The sequence below is a fragment of the Balaenoptera borealis genome (assembly GCF_965194805.1).
Source record: "Balaenoptera borealis genome assembly, chromosome: 15".
Taxonomy (NCBI): domain Eukaryota; kingdom Metazoa; phylum Chordata; class Mammalia; order Artiodactyla; family Balaenopteridae; genus Balaenoptera; species Balaenoptera borealis.
In genome coordinates, this window is record NC_138871.1 from 1992950 (window position 1) to 2014924 (window position 21975).

General features: G+C 55.3%; 1 protein-coding gene across 3 annotated transcripts in view; it reads left to right on the forward strand.

The window, feature by feature from the left end:
- UXS1 (UDP-glucuronate decarboxylase 1) overlaps positions 1–21310 on the forward strand; it is a 79701-nt gene extending 58391 nt beyond the window's left edge. For all 3 annotated transcript variants that reach the window (XM_082358456.1, XM_082358457.1, XM_082358458.1), the window contains 8 exons: positions 2578–2637; positions 5442–5563; positions 11642–11761; positions 12199–12242; positions 15709–15769; positions 17804–17861; positions 19460–19563; positions 20482–21310. In XM_082358456.1, the coding sequence (XP_082214582.1) occupies positions 2578–2637; positions 5442–5563; positions 11642–11761; positions 12199–12242; positions 15709–15769; positions 17804–17861; positions 19460–19563; positions 20482–20613 (701 nt within the window). In that variant the 3' untranslated portion in view covers positions 20614–21310. The remainder of the gene's footprint in view (positions 1–2577; positions 2638–5441; positions 5564–11641; positions 11762–12198; positions 12243–15708; positions 15770–17803; positions 17862–19459; positions 19564–20481) is intronic.
- The last annotated feature ends 665 nt before the right edge of the window (positions 21311–21975 follow it).

Sequence of the window (21975 nt, forward strand, 5' to 3'; positions counted from 1 at the left end):
CGAGCGGCCGCCCTCCCCTCCTGCGCTTTCCGGGACTCGTGGCATGTGTGCCTCGGCGGCTCTGATCCGAGATGGAGTGGGTGGACTGAGCCCACGCGGTTTGGGTGGTGGCCCTGGGAGGATGGGGAGAGCGCCCCTCGTGGGGTGGTGGAAGCTGAGCTCTTGGCCCTGGACTGACCGCAGGACTCGCCCTGGAAGCGGGAGGTGAGAGCGAGAGCACCGTCCCAGGTGGCCGCACGTGTGAATCCACGGACAGCTGGCCTGAGACCCGGAGTCTGGGCCGTGTGCACGTGGATGGTTGAAATCAGGCGCTTCAGTTCCCACAGGTTTAGAAAACCAGGGCCTTTGGTTAGGTGCAAAGTGGAAGAGAGGAACCACTTCATTAAATGTCAAGTAAAAAGTGGATTTAATTATGGAACATTTAAGACAGGTTCCGTAAATGGGTTTGGGAAATAGCGCTGCATTTTAGTTTGAGCGAAGCTGGGAGACGGGCGTGAAGGGCGGTGGGGCTGGGCGCTCCGCCTCTTACACGAAGCCCTCGGGGGAGCAGGCTGTGCAGGAAGTGAAGGGTGATTCCTCTGACCCAGAGAGGGCGTCGGCCTGCGGACGGAACAGAGCCCAACTCTGCTCACAGGCGCGCCTGGTGGAGATCCCCCGTTCTCGGCGCTGCAAGCGCCTGCCCCCTCTCTCCAGCCGCCCAGCCCCTCCTCCACACAGAGCCAGAGGCAGTGCGGGAACAGCCTCATGTGCACGGAGTTGTTCAGAAAGACGACTTGCCTCCCCCCCGTCCTGTCCACTGGGGGCGCTCAGATGAGGATTACACTCGGGCTTGGCGACCATGGGGGACGGACAGGTTCCCAGAGCAGGCGCCCTGAAGTGCCCTTAGAGCTCCGGGGGGAAGGCTCGGGCTGGGGCTGGAACCACAAGTGAAGGCGGCCTGGAGGACTGAAGCGGGTGTGGGGAAGGGTCTTCCAGGGGCGACATGGACAGAGGCTGCAGGGGGACAGTGGCCAGGCTGGAAGGAGACTCAGTGGGACTTGGTTTTCTGAGCGGGGTGCAGTGTCACTAGCTCTTCTGCACTCGGGGCGGGTGCTCTGAGCCTGGGGGGCCCTCCCTCTGCGGCGTCACCCCCTGCCGGCGCTGAGCACGGCTGCGTCTTGGTGAAACCTCGTCCAGTTTCAGTGCAAACACCGGCCTCGCCCCAGGAGGGGGCCGCGTGGTGAGGGGTGTTCTGTGACTGTATCCCTGTCAGTATCCTGGCTGTGATGATGTGCTGGTCTTGCACATTGTTACCGTTGGGGAAGCCGGGCGAAGGGCATCTGTCTGGATTACTTGTAACAACTGCATTTGAACCTACGCTTTTCTACATTGGAAGTTTAAATTAAAAAAAAAAAAAAGACCTCAGGATCCTTCGTGACTCCCACCGTCCCTGTGCAGCAGTGGGTCTGGCGGGGTCCACCTGGCCGGCGTCTGTGGGGTGGGAACATGGGAGGTGGGCCTGCAGTGCCGTGAGCTTGTAGATTCCACTTCAGCTGCAGCCCGTTTGCCGTTGTCTTCCTCGAGCTCGTCGTGGCGTCTGCACCTTCACCAGCGCTGGTCTCTGTTCTTGCAGTCATCCTCAGGGCTCCGCCAGATGCTCCTACACACTCACGCTGGGACCCTTCTGTCTCGCCCCCCCGACACCTCCGGGATGCCCGCAGCTGGCGTGCGCCCTGAGCCTCTCCCTCTGGTGCACCTGACGGCCCGAGTTGGCCCTCTGCCCTGAGCAGCGCCCGGCGAGTGGCACGGCCGGCCCTTCATCCCGTGGCGTCTGTGCACAGAGGCTCCGTGGGGGAGTCGTTTGGGAAGCAGGGGGTTGAGTGCAGGCGGTGGGTTTCCCTGGGGCAGGGCCTGCTGTGTTGGGACTGTGGGAGCATCTGGAGGACTTACCTGGGCACTGCAGGTGACGATGCTCTAGTCCGTTCTGCATGGAGTGGGGCGAACCCGGGAAGGGTTCAGAGCAGCACGAGGATGCGGCCAGTTGCTCTGGAGAAGATGCTCTGGAAGCCGGACCTCAAAGGAGGGAGGGTGTGGGGCGGAGGTGCCCGGACAGGAGACGGGCTCGGGGGCAGTGGGAGACGCCTGGGGCGTGTGGGGAGCGGGGGCAGGCGGCCGACCATTGAGGGGGACAGTGGGGGGGGGGGCTAAGGCTCGAGGGGCCTTGCGTTCTCCCTGCGGGGGTGGGGTGGAGTTACCTGATGAAATACCGGGTGGTACGTTCGGGCCAAGGAATCTTTATGAAACTACTCAAGTCGTGACTTACAACAAACCCACAGACTCTGCATTTGGCCCTGCTTTCAGTCACAAGTGTCCAGCTAAATACTGTGCTTCTGGAGGTTCATTCGTGCTTCCTTTCCTTACTATTTTAATTTTGGTTCCAAAGTAGATGCAATAAGAGTGGGTAATGGAAGATGCATGGATGATCAGATACAGTTAATACTAAAAAATTGCTTAAATTGGCTACGGAAATGAGCGTGTGCACACGTGTTTTCCTTGTTCCCTGAAGGTGACGGTGTCCTGGTGTGTGTCTCTCTGCAGGGCTGGCAAAGCGAGTCGGAGCCCGTCTGCTCCTGGCCTCCACCTCGGAGGTGTACGGAGGTGAGTGGGTGTCGCTCCGGCCCCCTGGACGGTTGCATCCCATCTCAGGCGGAGAAGGGACCAGTGAGTCTGCACTCCATTTCCAGGAAGGCCCGGCTGGCTCTTGCTCTCCAGCAGGTGGCAGCAAGGGGCTCCCTCCTCCGGCTGGGGCGAGCCTTTCTCTCCTGCTGAACGACCACGCCCTGAGGACGGTGTCCTGTCACTTTGCCCGCGAGCACCCACCACTTACCAATCCACAAGAGTGTCTTTGCTCCACAGGTGCCCCAGAAGTCAGATCCCTGGGGACTTCGCCAGTTTAGCTGGAGCATTTGCTCCAGTGAGAGCAGGGTCCCCCCACCCCCACCGGGAGCTCAGGGGTCGGCTTTAGAGCCTGCTCGGTGGGGAGACGTGCGCTGGTTGCCTCACCTGTAGGAGGATGGGTTCTGGAAGAGTCTTAAGTAGGTGGAGCCAGAAAACCCAGGCGCCTGCTTTGCCCTCCACAGGCCTTGAGGAAGTGAGCGTCCGGAGAGGGCTGAGGGCCACCTGTCCTCTCATGGGGCTTCCTGCTCGGCCCCGCCAGCTGGGCGCAGGGTTCTGGAGAACTGCTTAGTTGACGCAGCAGAAGCCAGGTGCTAATGCGATGCAATTTTCTCCTTGCATTACTGTTGCGGAAAGGAAGTGAGAAGGCAACATGGGAAGAGATGACTTTTTAAAAGATAATAAGGGAACCAGATGGAAAAACCCATAGAGGCAGCAATTCTACTGACGCAGTTCTGCTCTTTGCCACCCCAGTGGGAAGGCAAAGCACCCACCGCCCCCGGCTCTGGGAGCGGGGCAGGCAGGGGGACCTTTCTTCCCCGTCCCCGTGCTCCCCGCTTCCAGCCTCTGCAGAGGCCCATCGGGTACTCGAGTGGCACCAGGTGGCCCATCGCGTCACGTGTCCCAGCAGCATTGGTGCCGACGCCGTCGGGGCTGCGTCCTTGTCACCGTCTCAGAGTGCTGACGGCACCCGTCCAGGCCCCTGATGTCTTTCCCCCGCCCCCCCCCCCACTCAGCTTTGCATCTCTGACGGCAGCTCGCGGTCTTCAGGGCTTGTGAGTGACGTCAGGGAAACTCACGGAGGCCCCCCTGCCCCGGTCTGCAGGCACCCACCTCCTGTGGGTTCCGTGCCTGGTCTGCCAGCCTCCCCGATGCTGAACAGGGGACACAGAGTCCAGACGAGGTGTCCCTCTGCACCCTCGCTTCTGTCGTAGCAAGGTGGTTTTGTGTGTCCTGAGCCTCGGGCTTGTCCGCCTGGACGGTACCAGTCGAGGGGCGGTGCCTGTGCCCACTCTTCTCTTTCTGGTCCTTTGCCACGTTCAGGGTCTCTCTCTGGGAGTCCAGCTTGCCCAGCCCTCGGCAGAAATCCCTGAAGAGGTCTCGCGTCATCAGCACATCCACGTGAAGTCCCGTCGCTGGTTTTCTTCTCTCAGGGCCTGTTTGCCTCTGAGCTGTTCTCCTCAGGGAACTTTAAGCACAGCAGCAACTGTAGAGGTCTGGGTCCCGTCCTGTCCCGGCTCACGTCCCGTCATGCCCACGAGCTTCAGCTCCGACATAAGCAGAAAGGAATTGTGAACCTTATTCAGGTTTCTTGGCAAAGATTTATGCATTTTATAGCATAGTTGTGTAAAATTCCTGCTGTACCGGATAAATTAGGTATTAATTGATTCCAAAAATGCACTTGTGTTAAAAAGAATTTGTGACTAGGGACTTCCCTGGTGGCGCAGTGGTTAGGAATCCGCCTGCCAGTGCAGGGGACGTCGGTTCGAGCCCTGGTCCGGGAAGATCCCACATGCCGTGGAGCAACTAAGCCCGTGCACCACAACTACTGAGCCTGCGCTCTAGAGCCCGTGAGCCACAACTGCTGAGCTCACGTGCCACAACTGCTGAGCTCACGTGCCACAACTACTGAGCTCACATGCCACAACTACTGAAGCCCACGCACCTAGAGTCCGTGCTCTGCAACAAGAGAAGCCACCACAATGAGAAGCCCGTGCACCGCAACGAAGAGTAACCCCCGCTTGCCGCAACCAGAGAAAGCCCATACGCAGCAACGAAGACCCAACGCAGCCAAAAATAAAGAAAAAAAAAGTCAAGATAATATTTTTAAAAATAATAATTTGTGACTAGGTTTCTTTACATAGTCCACTCCTCTGGTACATCTTAAAGTGTGATTGATTTACACACCAAAAAAACAGGCGTTGGGAAGTACACAATGCGTGCTGGGGAAAGAGCTCTTTGCATTGCATGCTTGTGCTTAGAGGACCAGGGCCGACCAGGTCCTCAGGTGTGTCACTGAGGCTGTCAGGTAGTTCTGGTGACAGCACAGGTGAAAGCCATTGTGTTCCAGAGAGAGGCTCTTAAAATATTTTCAGTAAGTCCATGCTTTATAAAATTCTGTATTTTATAAATGTGAAATTGGACCCTATGTCTTTTCACATAGATGTTTAATTTAGTCTGTATAGTAATCTAGAAGTTAAGAACAGTTTACGGGAGTGGGGAGACTTAAAATTGAGAGACTTTGCTCTTTGAATTAATTTTTTTCCTGTAAAAACTGTCATCACTGATACGAGCGGTCAGAATAGCGCATCCCTCTGGACTCGTTAGAGGTGGACCGAGGGGCGCTGAAGGTGCTCCTCTGGTAGGTGTCTCTCCAGGTGAGATGTTCACCTTGGTCTTTCCCAAGCTCCCTTTTGCACTGTCAGTATCCATTGTTCGTAATGTCTATGAACGGGAACAAAGGGAGACTCTGAAAGCACTTCTTTATTGTTTCCCCGCCCCCGCAGACCCTGAAGTCCACCCTCAAACCGAGGATTACTGGGGCCACGTGAATCCCATAGGACCCCGAGCCTGCTACGACGAAGGCAAGCGCGTCGCCGAGACCATGTGCTATGCCTACATGAAGCAGGTATCCAACGCGGCTCTGGGGCTGGCGGTGTACACACAGCTTTGTAGACCAGGACTGTGCTGGAATAAAGCACCGTGACTGACCCTGCCCGGGGGTGGGTGTTTCCCCAGTTTCCCACTGTCATAAATCAGTGGTGCCATCAGCAGCTTTCCCCATGTCTCCCCTTTTTTGAAAAATGATTTCCAGGCATGAAGCCTTAGGTTTGGAACACCCTCGATTCGAGTGACTGGGGTCAGCCTTATTCCTCATCACCCACCAGCAGTTAATGAGAGCCTCTGTTTTCCCAAAGCCTCCCAATCGGTGGAATTTTTTTTTTTTTTTTTTTTACTTTTCTTTTTACCTTTCTTTCTGTTTTCTAATGGGTATAATTCATTCTGGCTTTAATATAGGTCTCTTCAGGGATGGTTATTTATACTTACTCTGATTCCCTGCTTCCTTAATCATGGCTGTGCTGGGGCTTGCCTGTGGATCTTTCCAAGTTCCAGATTTGCTCACCTCCACGCTGGAGCAGGTAGAGCCTACAGCCGAGAGGCGGGGGTCTGGGTTCCCACCTGGATCCCCACTGTCTACTCCGGAGACGTGACCCATTGGTCACAGGGCCCTGTCCTGCCTGCCTGAGGGCTGTGCAGGGGCCGATCAGACGTCCAGATGGGGCCCAGCTAGGCCATCCATTGTGCTTGACCAGCTCTGGGACCCTCACAGACATGCCCTTGGAGGGACGTGTAGGTGAATAACCGTGGACGGGGGTGGTTCCAGGACAGGCTGCTGACAGAGGCATGGTGGCCACACTCCGGGACTCAGAGACGAGCAAGTGTCCATCCTGGAGAAGCCTTCTCAGGCCAAGGGTTCCTCCTGCCGGCCCGCTCGGAGGTCAGCTGGCCACGGGCTTTGTGTGATGGGGGACCCTGCCTGGGTACCCGGTGCTGAGAGCTCACGGCTGGGCTGGGGGCACTGAGCGCCTTGTTTGTTTTTTGGAGGGCAGGTGGCAGAGACTTTTTTCTCATATTTTTAATGAAATACCAATATTGACGACCCACAAAATAATCTTGTGCTGAGGTAGGTATTGTTATTTAGGTTTTTCTGCCTTATTTCTTGGCCAGGAGCAGAACTGATTGTTTTCTAAGCCACTTTGGGCAGTTGGCTTGTAGTATCCATTTATTTTAATCAGTTTTAGAAAAGACAAACTGTATCATTTTGGAGCCCAGAATATCTTGACCCAAAAGTTTAATAAGATGGTCTCCCAGGTACACAGAACAACCTCTGTGTATGTTGGTGCCTAAGAAAACTAACTCGAGTGTGTGAGGGGACATAAATCAATAGGGTTCTCGGCTGTTTCGCTTTCAGTCTGTGGGTGTGTTTCATAGTGAGTTTTTGTGTAGGTAAAGCTGGTGGGCAAGTAGGACATTTTCATTGAACTTTTAGTTCTTGTTAAATGATGAGTAGTGTAACTTAATAATGTAAGTATTCATGTTACCTTAAGGTATGAGCTCATGATAACTATGGTGTTTAGTAACAGCGTAGCCAGCATTTACTGAGCACTGACTGGATGCCAGGACCCGGGGTGTGGGTTCCACTGCACACGTGCTGACCCGGGATCTGTAAGCGCCGTCCAGCTCGTGAGCGCAGGATCACGGCTCCCTCCACACCCGGGGGCTGTCAGCGTTTGCATTTCTGCTCGCACAGCTGGTGCTCCCCGTAAGGTATCCTCTAGGAGCCCCGTGTGCGGCCGGCCGGCGGTGGCCGGCGGGAGGGTGTCGCCCGCTGCAGAACGCCTCTGCTGCAGGGGCCCCAGCAGATGATGTCACCTGTGTGCAGAAGTCACCTGGTGGTTAGGGTGACAGTGGGCTTCTCACTGAGGACAGTGCACAGACTGCTCCCCGTCACGGTGTCAGGGCCGAGGGTTGCTTTCGGACGCGGGCTCAGCACCTTTTGTGAAGCTCGGCTCTAGGCCAGCAGCACCGTGTGACCTGTGGGTTCTGCTCGGCACACCTGCCCCAGGACTCCCGTCTGCCCAGGGCAGCAGTGCCGTCCGGGCATCCGGAAATGCACCGTGGAAGGCCTGCCCCTGTGGCCTTGGAGGCAGGTGTGGGTCCCGCTCTCCCCACAGTCCCAACCCCACTCCTGCTGGCTGGCCCTTAGGTCCAGGAGTGACCGTGTCTCTGGCCCTGTGGCTGGCGGAGTCCCCTCTGGTTCCGGTGGCTGCAAGGCCAACAGGCTGATGCAGGACAGCAGGGCTGGGCGCCTGGGCCTGGGTGGAGGTCCCTGTGGTCTCGCCCGCTTCCGAGTGGCCTTGAAGAAGGCCCAGCGTGAGCTTCACACCTCGCATGCCTTGTTATTCATGTTGCACGTACTGTGTCCCCTTCTAGGGGGAGCTGTGGGCCCAAGACTGTGACCACAGCTGGGGCTAAGCCGTGCCCCTGCACTCGCTGTCCCTCGTTTGTCCGAGTCGTGCTGAGGGGGGGAACCGTGGGCATCTTCTCTCTCTGTCCACAGGGCCAGACACCACACAGCTGAGGGGTGTTGGGATTCTCGTACTGCAGGTTGCTTTGCCAGGATAGGAAATAAGAAAACACAGATAAGCAAGAAGGAAAAAATACTACCACCCGCGGTCCCATTCAGAGATAAACGGAAGGGAAAAATAGGGCAATTCTTTCACTTGGGATTTTATATTAGCTGCGGCAGGGGGTGAGTCAGAGCCCCTCCTGCCACACTGGGCTGGCCCCTGTGGGCACAGCCCAGTCTGGGGCAGATCAGACCATCTTTGGAGTTCAAACAGCAGAGCGACTGATTTTCAGTATTCCAGCTCTCCTGCTTCAAAACTTTGGGTGTTAGTTTTTGCTATCTGGAGGCAAATGAAAAAATAATGGCCAGTAAAATGATGAACCATGTGGAATAGAATGCCTTTGGCCTATTTTTAGTTATTTTAATAATTAAAATTTTTTTTAATACATAAAGGCATGTCCCCTCTTAAGTATAAATCATCATTTTATTGAAAAGACCACATATGGTATGTGGATGTATCTTTCTCTGACTAAATTTAATATATAAGGATTGAGAATATAAACAAGATAAATCCAGGGATGAATACACATTTTATAAAAGATTTTAAAGGATTCTCTTCTGGGTTTGTTGTAGTGAATTAAATATCCTAAAATGTATTCAAAGTAGAATTTGATTTCCCAGAAAAATCTATCGCAGGTACATTTCAGGGCACGTTTCTTACATAAAGAGGGGCTCCCTTGAGTCTTCCTCCAGGGGATGGGTTGAGCTGCCAGTTGGGATCAAAGGGCATCGCATCTTTCAAGAACACTTTGAACTTGTCAGAGAAGTTACATTGGGCTCGTCCGTGCCCTTGGACGTGCTGGTTTCATAAACGTGCGGACTTGTCCAGAAGGCTGCGGTCAGCGCTTGTGTGCTTTGGAGCTCGTGGCCCCGCCTGCGTCTGACCCTCAGGGGTCTAAGCCCGACCCACGGGGCTGGGTCTGCGAAACAGGCCGCCATTCCTAAAACCACAGACCGCAGAGCAGAAAGAAAGGAAACTCAGAAACACTCTCGTCCAGGGCCTTGAGGGTATGGTTTTGTTTTATTTTCTGGCATCAGAATACTTAAAATTAAATGCCTGGTATGCGTATTATACTTTAGTTAACAAAAGTGTTCAGCAACCAGCTAAAAGACGTCAAATGTCCAGTGAGCGGGGTTCACCCCAAGGGGCTAATTAAGCCCATGGCCTGGAACCCCCAGTGCAGGCCTGTTTCTGGTGCCCACTCCCCGCTGGCCGTGGCCTGGGCCTAGTGACCGCTCTGGCCTGAATGTTAAGGGTCTGGCGGGACCGTTGAGGGCAATTGCCAGGCAGGCATCCTGCTGTCCCCAAACCTGTGTGGCCTCCCTCTGCCACCACCCAGCGTGAACGGGAAGTCTTCTGCACCTTCGGGCATCTTGCTCAGCAGCTGAGCTCTGCCTTCTGTAATGGCCTCGGTCTCGTCCCCAGGCGGGGAGCAGACCCCACGAAGCTATGTTTATGAGAGGCCGGGGGGAATCGTGTGGTTCAGCCTTCGGGGCTGAACCCCCCGTGACCCCCTTACTTTAGGGATGGCATGTCCTTCTCCTGGGGGCCTGCCGTCTCTGGGGGCTTCCCGCTCTCTGTGTGTCCTCCTCCCTGCAGGCGAACGTGTCCTGGGCGCCTCCCTCAGGGCAGACCTGGCACAGCGGAGAGGGTGTGAACGAGCGTGAGAGCCGGGGCTCCTGGGAAGCCCGTGTCAGCCGCACCTGATAGTCGGGAGGAGCTGCCTGTCCCCTGAGGTCCCGGACCCAGGTGGACAGGTCACAAGAGGCAGGTCCCTCTGCGCTGCAGTTCATGTGTGCAGAGCCCAACGCTCCTGGGGGAGGGGGGCGGGGAGCAAAGCACAGCCCCCCAGGCGCCCTGCCGGCACGCGGCCTGACCGCTGTGAATGTGCTGAGCTTTTCCTCTCTCCTTGGAATAAAGCCACCTTCACTCACTTCGGATTTTGTCGTCTTAACAAGTGACTGCAGGTGGATACTTGGGAGCTGTTTTCTAGTGAGAGCAGCGTCTCTGCTCCTCCCTACGCCACCCCCCGTGTTTGACATGCTCCCTGGTCAGTTCAGAGAACAGGGTTGGTTTATTCCTGGACCTGGAATTACAGCTCACATCGTAGTCCTAGGAGTCTGAATGCCCATGGGAAGGCTTGACGGTGTATTGCTGGGGCTTAGCAGAGATGTGGCAGCTCCGGTTTCTGAAAGCTACCTGGGCTGGGTCCACGCCTGCCAGCCACTGCACGTCGGCACACGTGGAGACCTGGATGAGACCACTGTGGGCGGAGGTGGCTGGCAGCTCCAGCCACTGGGAGGCCTGGTGGGGCCCTAGGGATGCCGCAGCCCATGGCCGTTCACTCGCCGTACTTCTGGTGGAGAAATTCTGTGCTAACTCAGCCCCATCAGCCACGGGTCCCTCAGGTCCCAGCCTGTACCGGCTCTGATACATAGAGTCAGGAAAGAACTGTGTCGACCAGCAGGACCCCGGCAGCAGCTAAGCTGTCATCACTGGGCCTGTGCTGAGGCTGACTTGTACACGAGCCCCGCCCTCTCCCGCTTCCCCGGCGAGGAGAGACTGACAGCGCGGCCTGGCCACTGAGCCCTGGGGCTCAAGCCCACCCCACCAGCCCTCTGACACCCGGAAATGCACATCTGTTGTCTGATGGGTGATGGATTGCTGTAAGAGTCTGCTGAGTCAGAGTGTGATAGAAACATTTAACTTTTTATCACTGACAAAGTAGTCTGTGAAATTGATAATTAAACGAGATAGTTCGCAGAAGGCTTTTGGGGTTTAAAAAACTATACTTTCCTTGATTACATGTTTGAAAATATGCTTTCCCCAATTACAAAAGTAAGAGATGTTTATCGTAATAAAAACAGAAACATTAAAAGTACAAGCGGGAAAGTCTGTGAAGGTCTGGAACACCCGTTTTTGTAAACAATGTACGTTGGCATCTTCCCAGGCTGTTTAGCTATATATAGCCTGTATCAGGTGCCAGATTGTCTTTGGTTTTTCACTGAACGGATGAGTTTTCCAGCAGAACAGATTGGGGATGTAGTAGGTACAATGTAGCCCTTTCGGAACGCTCACCTGCCCCTCCTTTCCCAGGACAAAGTGCTCTCTTGTTTTTCTTCAAATCAGCTATTAAACATTCACAAACATTTAAATCTCTGTTGAGTGATAAAGTTATACAGAATATTACATGAAAGAGATGATGAAAGAGATGCATAGCCTGGTCCTAGTTAAGAAAGTAGATATTTATTTACTGGGGAAGAAATGTATACCCATCATTTACCCCTTGCACTGCTTTAACTGTCTCTCAGGTTTCTGCAGCACGTTTCATGCCGGGGGCCTCAAGGTGGTGGGAACCGGGGCTCATGTGAGTTTGGTGTAACTCGCAGCCTCCAGATTTGATTACAGGGAACACAGCATCTCATCTGGACGGAAAAGCGCCTGTGTCTGGAAGGAAGAGCAGAGGTATCTGTGGGGCGCAGGGGCCGCAGGGCTCACCCTCTTCTGTGTTGCAGGAAGGCGTGGAGGTGCGCGTGGCCAGGATCTTCAACACCTTCGGACCCCGAATGCACATGAACGACGGCCGGGTGGTCAGCAACTTCATCCTGCAGGCGCTGCAGGGGGAGCCGCTCACGGTGGGTGGCGGGCGGGCGCGGGGGGAGTGCGTCCGATCGGGTGTGTGGGGCGGGTGCCTGCCCTGAAGTCAGGAGTCCCCGCTGCCCTTGGAGGGAGGGAGGGAGGGGGCGGTGCGTGGAGGGAACACACGGGAGCCGTGACCCTGGACGGGGCTCAGGTCACCCTGCTCCCTGAGCTGCAGACACCCTGGTGCCTCGGGCTCAGGGCCTGCCTGCAAAGGCCTCTCCCGCCGTGCTCTTGGCCCATGACTGTGCCCAGGGGCGTCTCTGTCCACAAGGTGCCTCAGGGTGCCCCTGGGTGAGGCCCCGGGCCTGGTGGAGGGCCTGGCACGGCCGGACCCTGGGGTTGTCAGGGCTGAGGTCAGGCTACGCCCCTGGTGGTTGAAGGCTCCCGTGTAGTCCGTGGTTCCGGGACCCTCAGTGTGGTCTCCCCCCAGGTGTACGGATCCGGGTCGCAGACAAGGGCCTTCCAGTACGTCAGGTAAGACCCCCAGGCGGGCGAGGACCGTCCAGTCGCGTCTGGGTCACTTGCTCGTTGTGCTGTGTTCATTCCGGTGAAGCAGCTGGGTTGATGTTAGTTCTGCCCTTCCTGTGGGCGGCCCCCCCCCCACCCCCCCGCTCCGGGTTCTCTGCCAATAGAGGTCGGATGTGCTGGTCTCCTGCTGCCACCTAGTGTCTTGTCGGCCAACCTGCCGGCCCCGAGGGTCACCCAGGGCCTCCAATTCAGGCCAGTGAGGTGATGGCCTCAGGCATCCAGCATACCTGCAGATGCCGAAATCAGACCCTTTAGACGTGCCTTCTGGGGTGGACGAGGTCGTCATCATTAAGAAGGTCAAGAGGCCTAATGTTGATAAATTTTGTGCCCAAACTAAATGCAGATAAAAATATTTTAAGAACTTTGTTGAACAGTCTCACACGGTCATATTTACTGTTTTCTTGGTAGTGCTCCTCAATCTAGTTTTTTGTCGGCCAGTTCGGTTGGTGGCAAGTTTTAAAGTGCGGTTTGGATTCTGAGAGAAGAGTTATTATATGAGCAGTTAACATCTACCGAAATATTTTCCCATGTGGCACAGTGATGGTGAATTCTGCACAGGTTTGCGGTGTCCTCAGTCATTGGAAAATCTAGCTGTATGTTTTGGGACCGTATACTTGCACTTTTCAGTACAAATACCCTGGACTGCCTGTCCATCAGAAAATGCTGTCCCTGGTGCCTGCGGCCACCCCAGGGATGCTGTCAGGCGAAGTGGTGGCAGGTCTTGGGGGGCTCCCACCCCACCTCGGCCCGAGCAACCACACGATTTTTGCCTGGTTTAAAAGAAAAAAAAAAAAACAAAACACAACCACTGTAGATTTTTTTTTTCCCTGCAAGTGTTTGTGAATTTTCACATTTAGTCCAAAAGAAAGCTGAGTAAGTGTCTTATAATGAACAGTGGTTTTTCTCTCCCCATCGGTTAGTATCTTGCCCAGCAGGGCAAAAGCCTGGGACCATCACGTCACTGGCCCATTTTGTTGCCCAAATAGTCTAAGAAGGGATTCAGCCAGGAGCTAGCCGGCCTGTTCTCATGTCAGAGCACTTAACCCGGGAGCCGTGCGCTGCAAGGAAGTGATGGCGGCCCGTGTCTGTGTGGGGACCGTGCTCCTGGGATCCTGCGCTCGGGTACCGTCTTCTCATCGTGACACGTGTCCAGCCCGCCTGCCCTCCCCCGGCCCCTGTCTGCGCACTTTCTCGAGGTGGGGGGGGTCTTGACGTCTCAGTCACGTTGAATCTCCTCCAACAGCCTCATCAAGGCCCCCAGACTCCTCCAGCCGTACCACCTCGTGGAGTATTCCAGAGACTGTGCAGTGAAAGGGGCATCAGTTACAACCCGTTCTTGCTATTTCAAAGGCATCAGATAGAAAATTCATTTCAAGTAGCCTCTCAGGTGCTTGTTTTTGCTGCTGGTTGAAACCTTTTAAGCATCGAGTGACGCACGAGCTGCACTCCATCCCCGACAGGACGTGCCTCGCTGGCCGGCCTGTGCGGTCCACGCGCCCCGTCACCGACCCAGACACCAGGGTGCGCCCTGGAAGGGACCTCAGTGGTGTCACTAAAAGTGGTGTTGGGGGCCCTTCGGGCAAACCCTTTCTTCGTGAGGCCGTGCCGTCTGCTGGTCTCACATCTTGAGTTAGTGGGCTCTGACGTGCTGAGGTTCCCTGACTTCACCAGGCTCGGGGAAGGAGCTTTCCTGGCTTTCGCTCTCCATTGTTCAAGGCTTGGCTGAGAGAGTTAACTTACCAACGCTGGGCTGTTTTAAAGAAGCTATTTTGTAGAAACTGAGGCTCTTTTACTTCACAGTTAAAAATGCACAACGTTTGGATCTGTAGTTACTGAACTAAATTACCCATTTCCAAAATCCACAGCTGCCCTGCGGCAGCGTTGCACCGTTTCTGGGTGACCGTTGCGGTGTCTGGGTGGCGTGTGCGCTGACATCCTGGCGTGACTGTGCTTGGTGCTCTCGTGGCCAGGTTACGTCCTCACCCCATCACGGAGGCATGCTGTGTTGTCTTAAAAAGTCACTTTGTCAAAATGACACTTTTAAAGAGCTTCAGGTTAAATGGATGTGATCTGTGCACTTTGGGCCTTAAAAGTTGCCAGTTTTTTGCATAAAAGATGCATGCCCCTCCCCCCAGGATGATTACATAAGTGTCCGTCACCTTCCAGCTTAATATGGACCCCCCCCCCATTAAAAATGTTTGTGGATGCTACCGAATGGCACATTTTAACGTCTTTTCCAAACATGCAGAGATGTGTGCTGTTAGAGGACGCGTTGGGATGTGGTCGTTAACGGCCATAGTGATGAAGGGACTTTTTGCCAGTTTCTAGAAGCGAGGAATCATCTAAAGTCAGCGGTTCTTTGCATCTGTGCTTGATCCGTGAGAGCAGAACGGACTTTAGGCGTGTTTCCTGCAAAATGCCCATTGGCTGTAAGCAAAAACCCAGAAAATCATTTGTTTGCTAAATTACCCCCCCCCCCCCAAATTGTTTTTCAGTGAAAAGGAAAGCAAAACCTGAGGTTTCCTTTTGGAAGTTTAGCACAGTAACCTGCTCCTTGCTGGTTACGGCGGAGGAGGGGAGAGCGTTCCAGGCGGCCGCGTTTGCATCCCCGGAGCAGCGCCCTCACAGCCTCGTGAGGCACAGCTGGTGAAAGTGACCTAGTAAAAGTGCTCGTGTAGCAGCGAGGTGTCATGTGTACGAAGTCACTTGTTTTTGACAGAACCACCCTTTAACGTTTCTGAAAATAAGAACCAAACCTTGGTAAGCGGAAGTTCGCCTCTTGACCGTCACCCTCACGGCCCGCTCGCTCGCCATCCGTCTGCAACACCCAGACGCCCCCGCCCGTCCCATCCGGGTGCTGGGGTTCCTGGGGGGAGGTGAGGGGCCAGACGTCCAGGGAGCTGGTTTCAACACTCAGGGTTGTCTGGCTTTCTCTGTGAGTTGCCAGTATGAGACTTACATACTGGAGTTCTTTCATTGCAGGAGACCTTATTTTTTAAAAAACCATCTGCTTTTCCATATGGGCCGACTACCTGGGTTCCCGTTAAACATGGACTTTCCTCAGAAACTTGCATAAACGCCATCTTTTTTTGGGTGTGTGCCTTACTTTCATTTTTTAATTGCTGAAGGGTTTCAGAAATACACAAAGCAGGGAGCTCAGCCCCATCACTGAGCTTGCGTCCTGCTCAGCCGCGTGCCGACGCCCGCCCGCGGAAGGCGGATCCCAGACGCCACGCCATCCCAGCCGCGAGCACTTGAGCGTCCTCTGCGCCCTCTTACGCGCAGGGTTTCATTCTGACGTCCAGTCCCCCACGGGGGTTTTGGTTTCCTTCCGGGAGGTGGGCGGCTCGTGCCCGGTGCTCGGCGCCTGCGGGCCCCGGCGGGCAGCTGAGCGGCCGCGCCTCTCTTCCAGCGACCTGGTGAACGGCCTCGTGGCGCTCATGAACAGCAACGTCAGCAGCCCCGTCAACCTGGTGAGTCCCTCCCCCCGCCCACTCCCTCCCCGGCAGGCCGGTTCCCGCTTCGCTCGCTCCGTCAGCACGCTCAGGGCACGTGCCAGTCTGCTGCTTGCCCAGTACTAGAGGAAGATAGACGGAATAGAACAAAACGGCAGTCCACAGAGAAGTAAGATCTGGGATAAACTAACCCCGCTCCGTCCACCGGAAGGGCCAGGTCTAGAAATTCGTGGAGCCTTTGGTGGTTGTAGGTGACATTCTGTGTGTCCTTTGTCCATCACTGAATGTGCAGTTGGTCTCGATCAGCTTGCTTTCCGGGGCTGTAGAAGATGGAGTGGCTAGGAGAGCTTCCCTCACTGTCATGTCTGTGAGCGCCCAGACCCCCTTCGTGCCGCTTCCTCCCTCACTTCCTGCAGCCCAGACGCTCCCGGGAGGGATGGGGAGCTGGTTCCGCCTGATCTCTGATCCAGCCTCGCTCACTCTTAGTGCTGGAGGATGTGTTTCTCTGCAGAGCAGTTTGTCCTGTCCTTGGCCGGTTCTCACTGGCAGAACGTTTTTCCTTCTGTTTAGAGGTAAAACCTCGTCCTCTGTGTGCCTGCCCACGGGCCTGCCTTCTCCGTGGGGACCCCCCAGAGCTGGTCTATGCCGCTGTGATGTGACAGCTTCCCCAGGACTTCCCCAGTCTCCTCTCCAGCTCTTCCAGGGATCAGGTTGGGCTAGAGCCCTCTGACCCTTTTGGTCCCTGTCTCCTGAATGGTTTCATTCCATCCCGTTTAAAATGTGAGGTGTCCAGTGTAGACTGCCCGTCATTCTAGACGGTCCGCTTCTGCCGATGGCAGCTGACCCGAGCCCCCGTACCCCCCCCTCCCCGCATTGGGGGAGCCCCGCCCCTCTCACCACCTCGGCCCCCTCCCCTCCCTGGGAGGGGCTAAGCTCACAGGTGTGGACGTGCTTGCTCATTTCTTGAAAGCACTTCACTCGCAAACCGTTCCGTGTACTTTTCTTCATGACCAGCAGTCTGAAGCACGCTCTGGAACGTTCATTTCTCCTGGGTTGGGCGGGAGTTCCTACCAACGGCGAAGGACGGGCCCTGGAGAGGTCCACTCCCTGTGGGACCTTTGACCAATTCATGGGTACCGGCGGCCGCAAGCACCCAGCCAGCGCTGTTGTCATGCATTTTCGAAGAAACAGGCAGTTAAATAGCATAAGCCGTGTCTCGTGATCCTCACTTCATCTTGAGCCTTCACCGCCCTTACCCTGTGTTTTCACTTCTCGCCCTTCCAAGTGTGCGTCTTAACCAGTGGTCGCCCCAAGCAGCCACTCCCCGCGTTAGTGTCGCGTCCTTCTTGCCCCTCGGCACAGAGCCGTGCTGGAGTGTCCGACTCCTGTAGAAACCTGTCTTGTTTAGGGGCGTGTCTGCCGGTAGCCCCGGGGTGCTCATAATTAGGCCTAAGGTCCCTTCCTGCCTCTTTTACCTTTGGTCTCAGACGAAACCAGGAGATTGGGGATGAAGAGTGTTGGGACGTACAGTTGCCAGACTTCACGGTGCTCTCTCCCGACGGGACGAGCAGGCTCGGGGAGGGGCTGGGCCGCGGCTGCTGGAAGGTAGGGCGGCAGGAAGAGGCGGAGGGGCGTTCAGAGGCCCCCAAAGTAAGCCCGCCGTAGAGCCACATCCTGGGTCTCGCACCGGCTGCCCAGGGCCCCCCCTGCGAGCGCGCTTCGCGTCCGTTGGGACTCCTGGCCAGGCTCACGCGTCTTCATTACCGAGGGGGCAAGCAGGGCGCCCCGAGTGGGAAGCAAGAGTGTCCTGGGAGAGCTAAGCTCGCAGAACCAGGCTTTCCTGCCGAGCGACACCGAGCCAACAGTACCTTTGCGTCTGGAAACCGTCCCGTACCTGGGCCAGGGGACGCAGCGCCCTGATGCGCCGCTACACGGGCGGGCGTCTGCTGACCCTGCCCAGCCCCCGGCGTCGGGGACGGCGTGCGCGTGGGGCGGGAGGGCGTGCCGTCGCCATTGCGTTTACACCTCTAACCAGAGACCTTTCTTCCTTAGGGGAACCCGGAAGAACATACGATCCTGGAATTCGCTCAGCTAATTAAAAACCTCGTTGGTAAGTAGGACAGAGGCCTTCCTGCGTGTGAGCGGCCGCGCTTACCCTGTCGGTTAATAACGCCTCGCCTGGACGGTGGGTAACGAATACACGCTAATTGAATTGGAAGAGAAGCAGAACTTGCTCAGGAGCGCCTCACCGCTTCGTAATTCTAAGCGACGGAAAGGTGAAGGGGTGCGGGGAGGGGGCCAGCTTTGTGCGCCCTTGTGACAGAAGGCCTGTGTGGAGCAGAAATGGTACGTCTGTCCTCTGTGCTCAAGACGTGATTGTGGTCGGCAGTTCTGCCCCGGTGACCACTGTCTGGTTCCAGACGCCAGCTGGGCCGAGCACAGGGTTTCAGGGAGCAGGAGAGCGACACCGGGGCTTGTGTGATTCTGGTGGAATCTGGTGGCGAGTTTCAGGTTCCACGTGCAGTTCTGGCCAGCCTGGCTGCGGGGTGTCTCAGGCGGTGTGGACACTGGGCCTGGCCCCCGAGAGGGTGTGCTCTTAAGCCATGAGAAGTCTGTGCGTTTTCAGCCAGCCGTGGGCTGCCGGTGTCTACGGGCTGTGCCCTTGGTCACAGGGTCAGGTTCCTGGGGCTCGGGTTGGGGGTTGTCTGCTTCCCAGGGTTGATCAAGAAATCAGAGTCCAGACACAACCAGATTGGAGTGGGGTTGGCTAGACCAGGCGAGCGTGATGTGGGCCCGTCTAGACCCTACGCTTAGCAGGCTGGATTCGCTGCAGTTGTCCTTCCTGGCACTGGACAGTCGGACAGGACAGGGGATGGTCCTCCTGAGATGAAAACCACAGCATCTTCACCACCGTCAGGCACTTGTTAGAAATGCGGAGTCACACACCCTGCTCGGGTCTCCCGGATCAGAATCTGCGTTTTGCCAGACTCCTCGGGTGGTCGTGCTCACGTTGAAGTTGAGAAGCTTGTCTGAAGCCTGGGTGGATGGCTGTGTAACACATCGACCCAGACCACTGGCTTCAGACAGCAGCTGTTTTATTCGCTCCAGATTCTGTGACCAGGCCTGGCCAGTGGTCACTGGGCTGGCTTCGTTCTGTTGGTCCTAGGAAGCTGGACCGGCCAGGCTTCTGTCCTTCTGCTTGAGGTCTGTCCGGCAGGGTGGCTGGACATCTTTTGTTGGCTCAGGGTGGCCCTGGCAGGGCGTAGGTGGCAGGCCCTCGGAAGGTGTCAGCCTGGGCTGGCCGATGGTCACTCCCCGGCACTCTGCCCGTTAGACGGGCTGAAGGGAGCCTGGCTGCAGGTGAGGGGCTCCCGCAGGGTGTGAACGCCTGGGGGTGGCTCATCGGGGCGTCAGGGTCACAGCCCCCCTGGCGGCAGCGGGCACGCGGCTGTGTTGCTGGGGGGGGTGGTGGTGTGCGCGGGGCCTGCCCCCTCCTTCCCCTCGGGGTGGCTCAAGCCGGTGTCCTGCCCTCGGCAAGCGCCGTGTGGCCAGCGGCACAGTCCCCTGGTGGGGGCCCGAGGTGACTTGGGACACAGTACTGCATCTGCACCTGTGTACCTGGCTGGCGGGCCTTTGGTGTGTGTGGTGAGTCGCGTCCCAGTGGTTCCTGATTCTCTTCTGACATTTTTTTTTTTTTCAATACTACAGGCAGTGGGAGTGAAATTCAGTTTCTCTCCGAAGCCCAGGATGACCCCCAGAAAAGGAAACCAGACATCAAGAAAGCGAAGCTGATGCTGGGGTGGGAGCCCGTGGTAAGTGGTGGTGGGGGGGGGTCCCACTGCCCTGTGGAGAAGGCCTCCCACCCCCGCGCCGTGTCTGTTCCTTGGGGGTGCTGCTGTGTGGGGCGGTCTGGGGGCTTGGGGGTCGGGGTGGCCCCAGCAGTGTCTTCTCCAGGCCCACACGGGGCTTGTAGCCTGTGCCCCTCGTCCTCTGTTACGGGGAATGGCTTGGCCCCAGGTAGCGCTGCTTGGCCTCCGTCCACTCAGCCAGGGTGTCATGGACGTGCAGGGCTGGCCACGATGCCCGCGACGTGGGCGAGCTCATCCACCCCGGTTCCCATGCAGGCGGAGCCGGGTGGGAGTGTGAGGGGCTGGAGGGGGGAGACCACGGGCCTCCCCACCTTTCTGTTACGCTTAGAGTCCATCAGCCTGGTGGGTGTGGCCTCGCCAGGCCCGGGATGCCTGTCCCCCAGGCTGACGGTCCCCGGGGCTGGGCGTGGCTGCTGCATTCCTTTCTTTGAGGTCTCAGTTGAGAGGTCATGTCCGCAGAGAGGACATGGGCAGCTGATTCGGTTTCTGTTTCCTGTTTGCTGCAGGGCAGCTCTAAACTATGAGGCTTCCCAGGTCATGGGTCCCTTGTAGGTCCCCGGGGGTGAAAGTACAGAGAGTAAGTAAGTGTCACCCAGAGAATCAGGCATGTGGATTGGATACGGATGCTTCCAAGCCTCTTCCTCCGCGGAGACTTCTGAGAGAAGGGCGCACGTGGGCATTATTCTAAGGGTGCCTTTTGTGACTGATTCAAACTGGAACAGACTCCCAACCGGCAGGAGGAAGTGTGGGTCTCTGGGGCTGCAGCTCGTTCAAGTGCAGTCTGTCAGGGTGCACAGCACAGGCGCAGACAGCCTCGGGGGACCCGGCCGCGCCCCTCATTCTTGCTCTCTCTTTAAATAGGTCCCGCTGGAGGAAGGGTTAAACAAAGCAATTCACTACTTCCGGAAAGAACTCGAGTACCAGGCGAATAATCAGTACATCCCCAAACCAAAGCCCGCAAGAATAAAAAAAGGACGGACGCGCCATAACTGAAAACCTTGCCTTTTGGGACGGGAGATGCCCTGTTTCACACTTGACGAGATGTGTTTTTCTTTTTTTTAAAAGAAAGACTTAAACAGGTATCATGAAGAACAAACTGGAATTCATTCTGAAGCTTGCTTTAAGAAATGGATGTGCCTAAAAACTCCCCTAAAAAAACTGCAGATTTTGCCTTGCACTTTTTAAATCTGTCTTTTTATGTAAAATAGCATTGATGCATCTCTGCGTATTTTCAAATTTTTTACCTTGCCGTGAGAGCCTATGTCGTGACTGTCATCGACAGTTTTATTTACTGGTTTCTTTGTGAAGCTGAAAAGGAACATTAAATGGGGTGATTAAATGCTGATTTATTTATAAAGTGGGTAGTTATAAATGAGACGTTATACTATGCACAGAGGAGAAAAAGCAGACCAGCAGTATTGTCAGGTAGGTGGGTGGCGTACCGCATTAATTCTCGGGCAGATAAAAAAATTCTGTTTGAGAGCTTTATGTTTCTTCTAATTCAGAATTTTTCCAACGTCTAGTTTTTAGTTGCAGACTTGACTTTGAAATGTTTCTGTTGGTTATCACAATCCAGGATATTTGAAATCAATCACTACTGTGTTGTGCTGCATATGGTGGGGGTGGGGAGTTAACATATTCTTGGTTAACAGTGGTTAAATATGCTATTTTAATAAAATATTGAAACTCACTCTCAGTTTTAAAGGTTGGCTTTCTGCTTTGCATTGTGCATCATCAGATGGCTAAGAAAAATATTGGAGAATTTAATTTTAAAGAAAATTCTGTAACTATCCAGGTTGGTATAATATGTAACTTGATGAGTGGACAGTGGAAACATTTCTGTGCTGCTGGGGCTGAATCTGTGCAAACGGTGTTCACTGCAGTGTGGAGAGATTTTCAGGTCTCACCCAGGGTTGGAATCATTGTGTGTCCTTCCCTGGAAGCATGGAGCAGATGGAGAAAAGGAAATGTCATTAGTGGCCTGTGGAGTAGAAACTGAGAGCTTTCATTTCATTTTCACTAAGAAGAATTCTTCCAAGATTTAGTGGTAGGGCTTACTGGTAGGGTTTTTTAATTCCTTTTATAACAAATGGAAGAACACATAGAAAGTTAGTTAAAGCTACACATTTTCGAGTCAGTTGGCTCCATGTGGTAGTGACAAATGCTGCAAGGACACCAAGGGGATAAAAGCATCAAGCAGGGGCACTGCGCTCATCTCCATACTAACCAGGGTAAACTAGGCTTGCCTGTCTGTCCTTCTAAATCTCCTAAGGATATCTGTTTTTTTAATTGGGCATGTTTTTCCAATCAGTCAGAATCTCTGGGGTCAGACCAAGGAAGCTGTGGTTTTGTTTT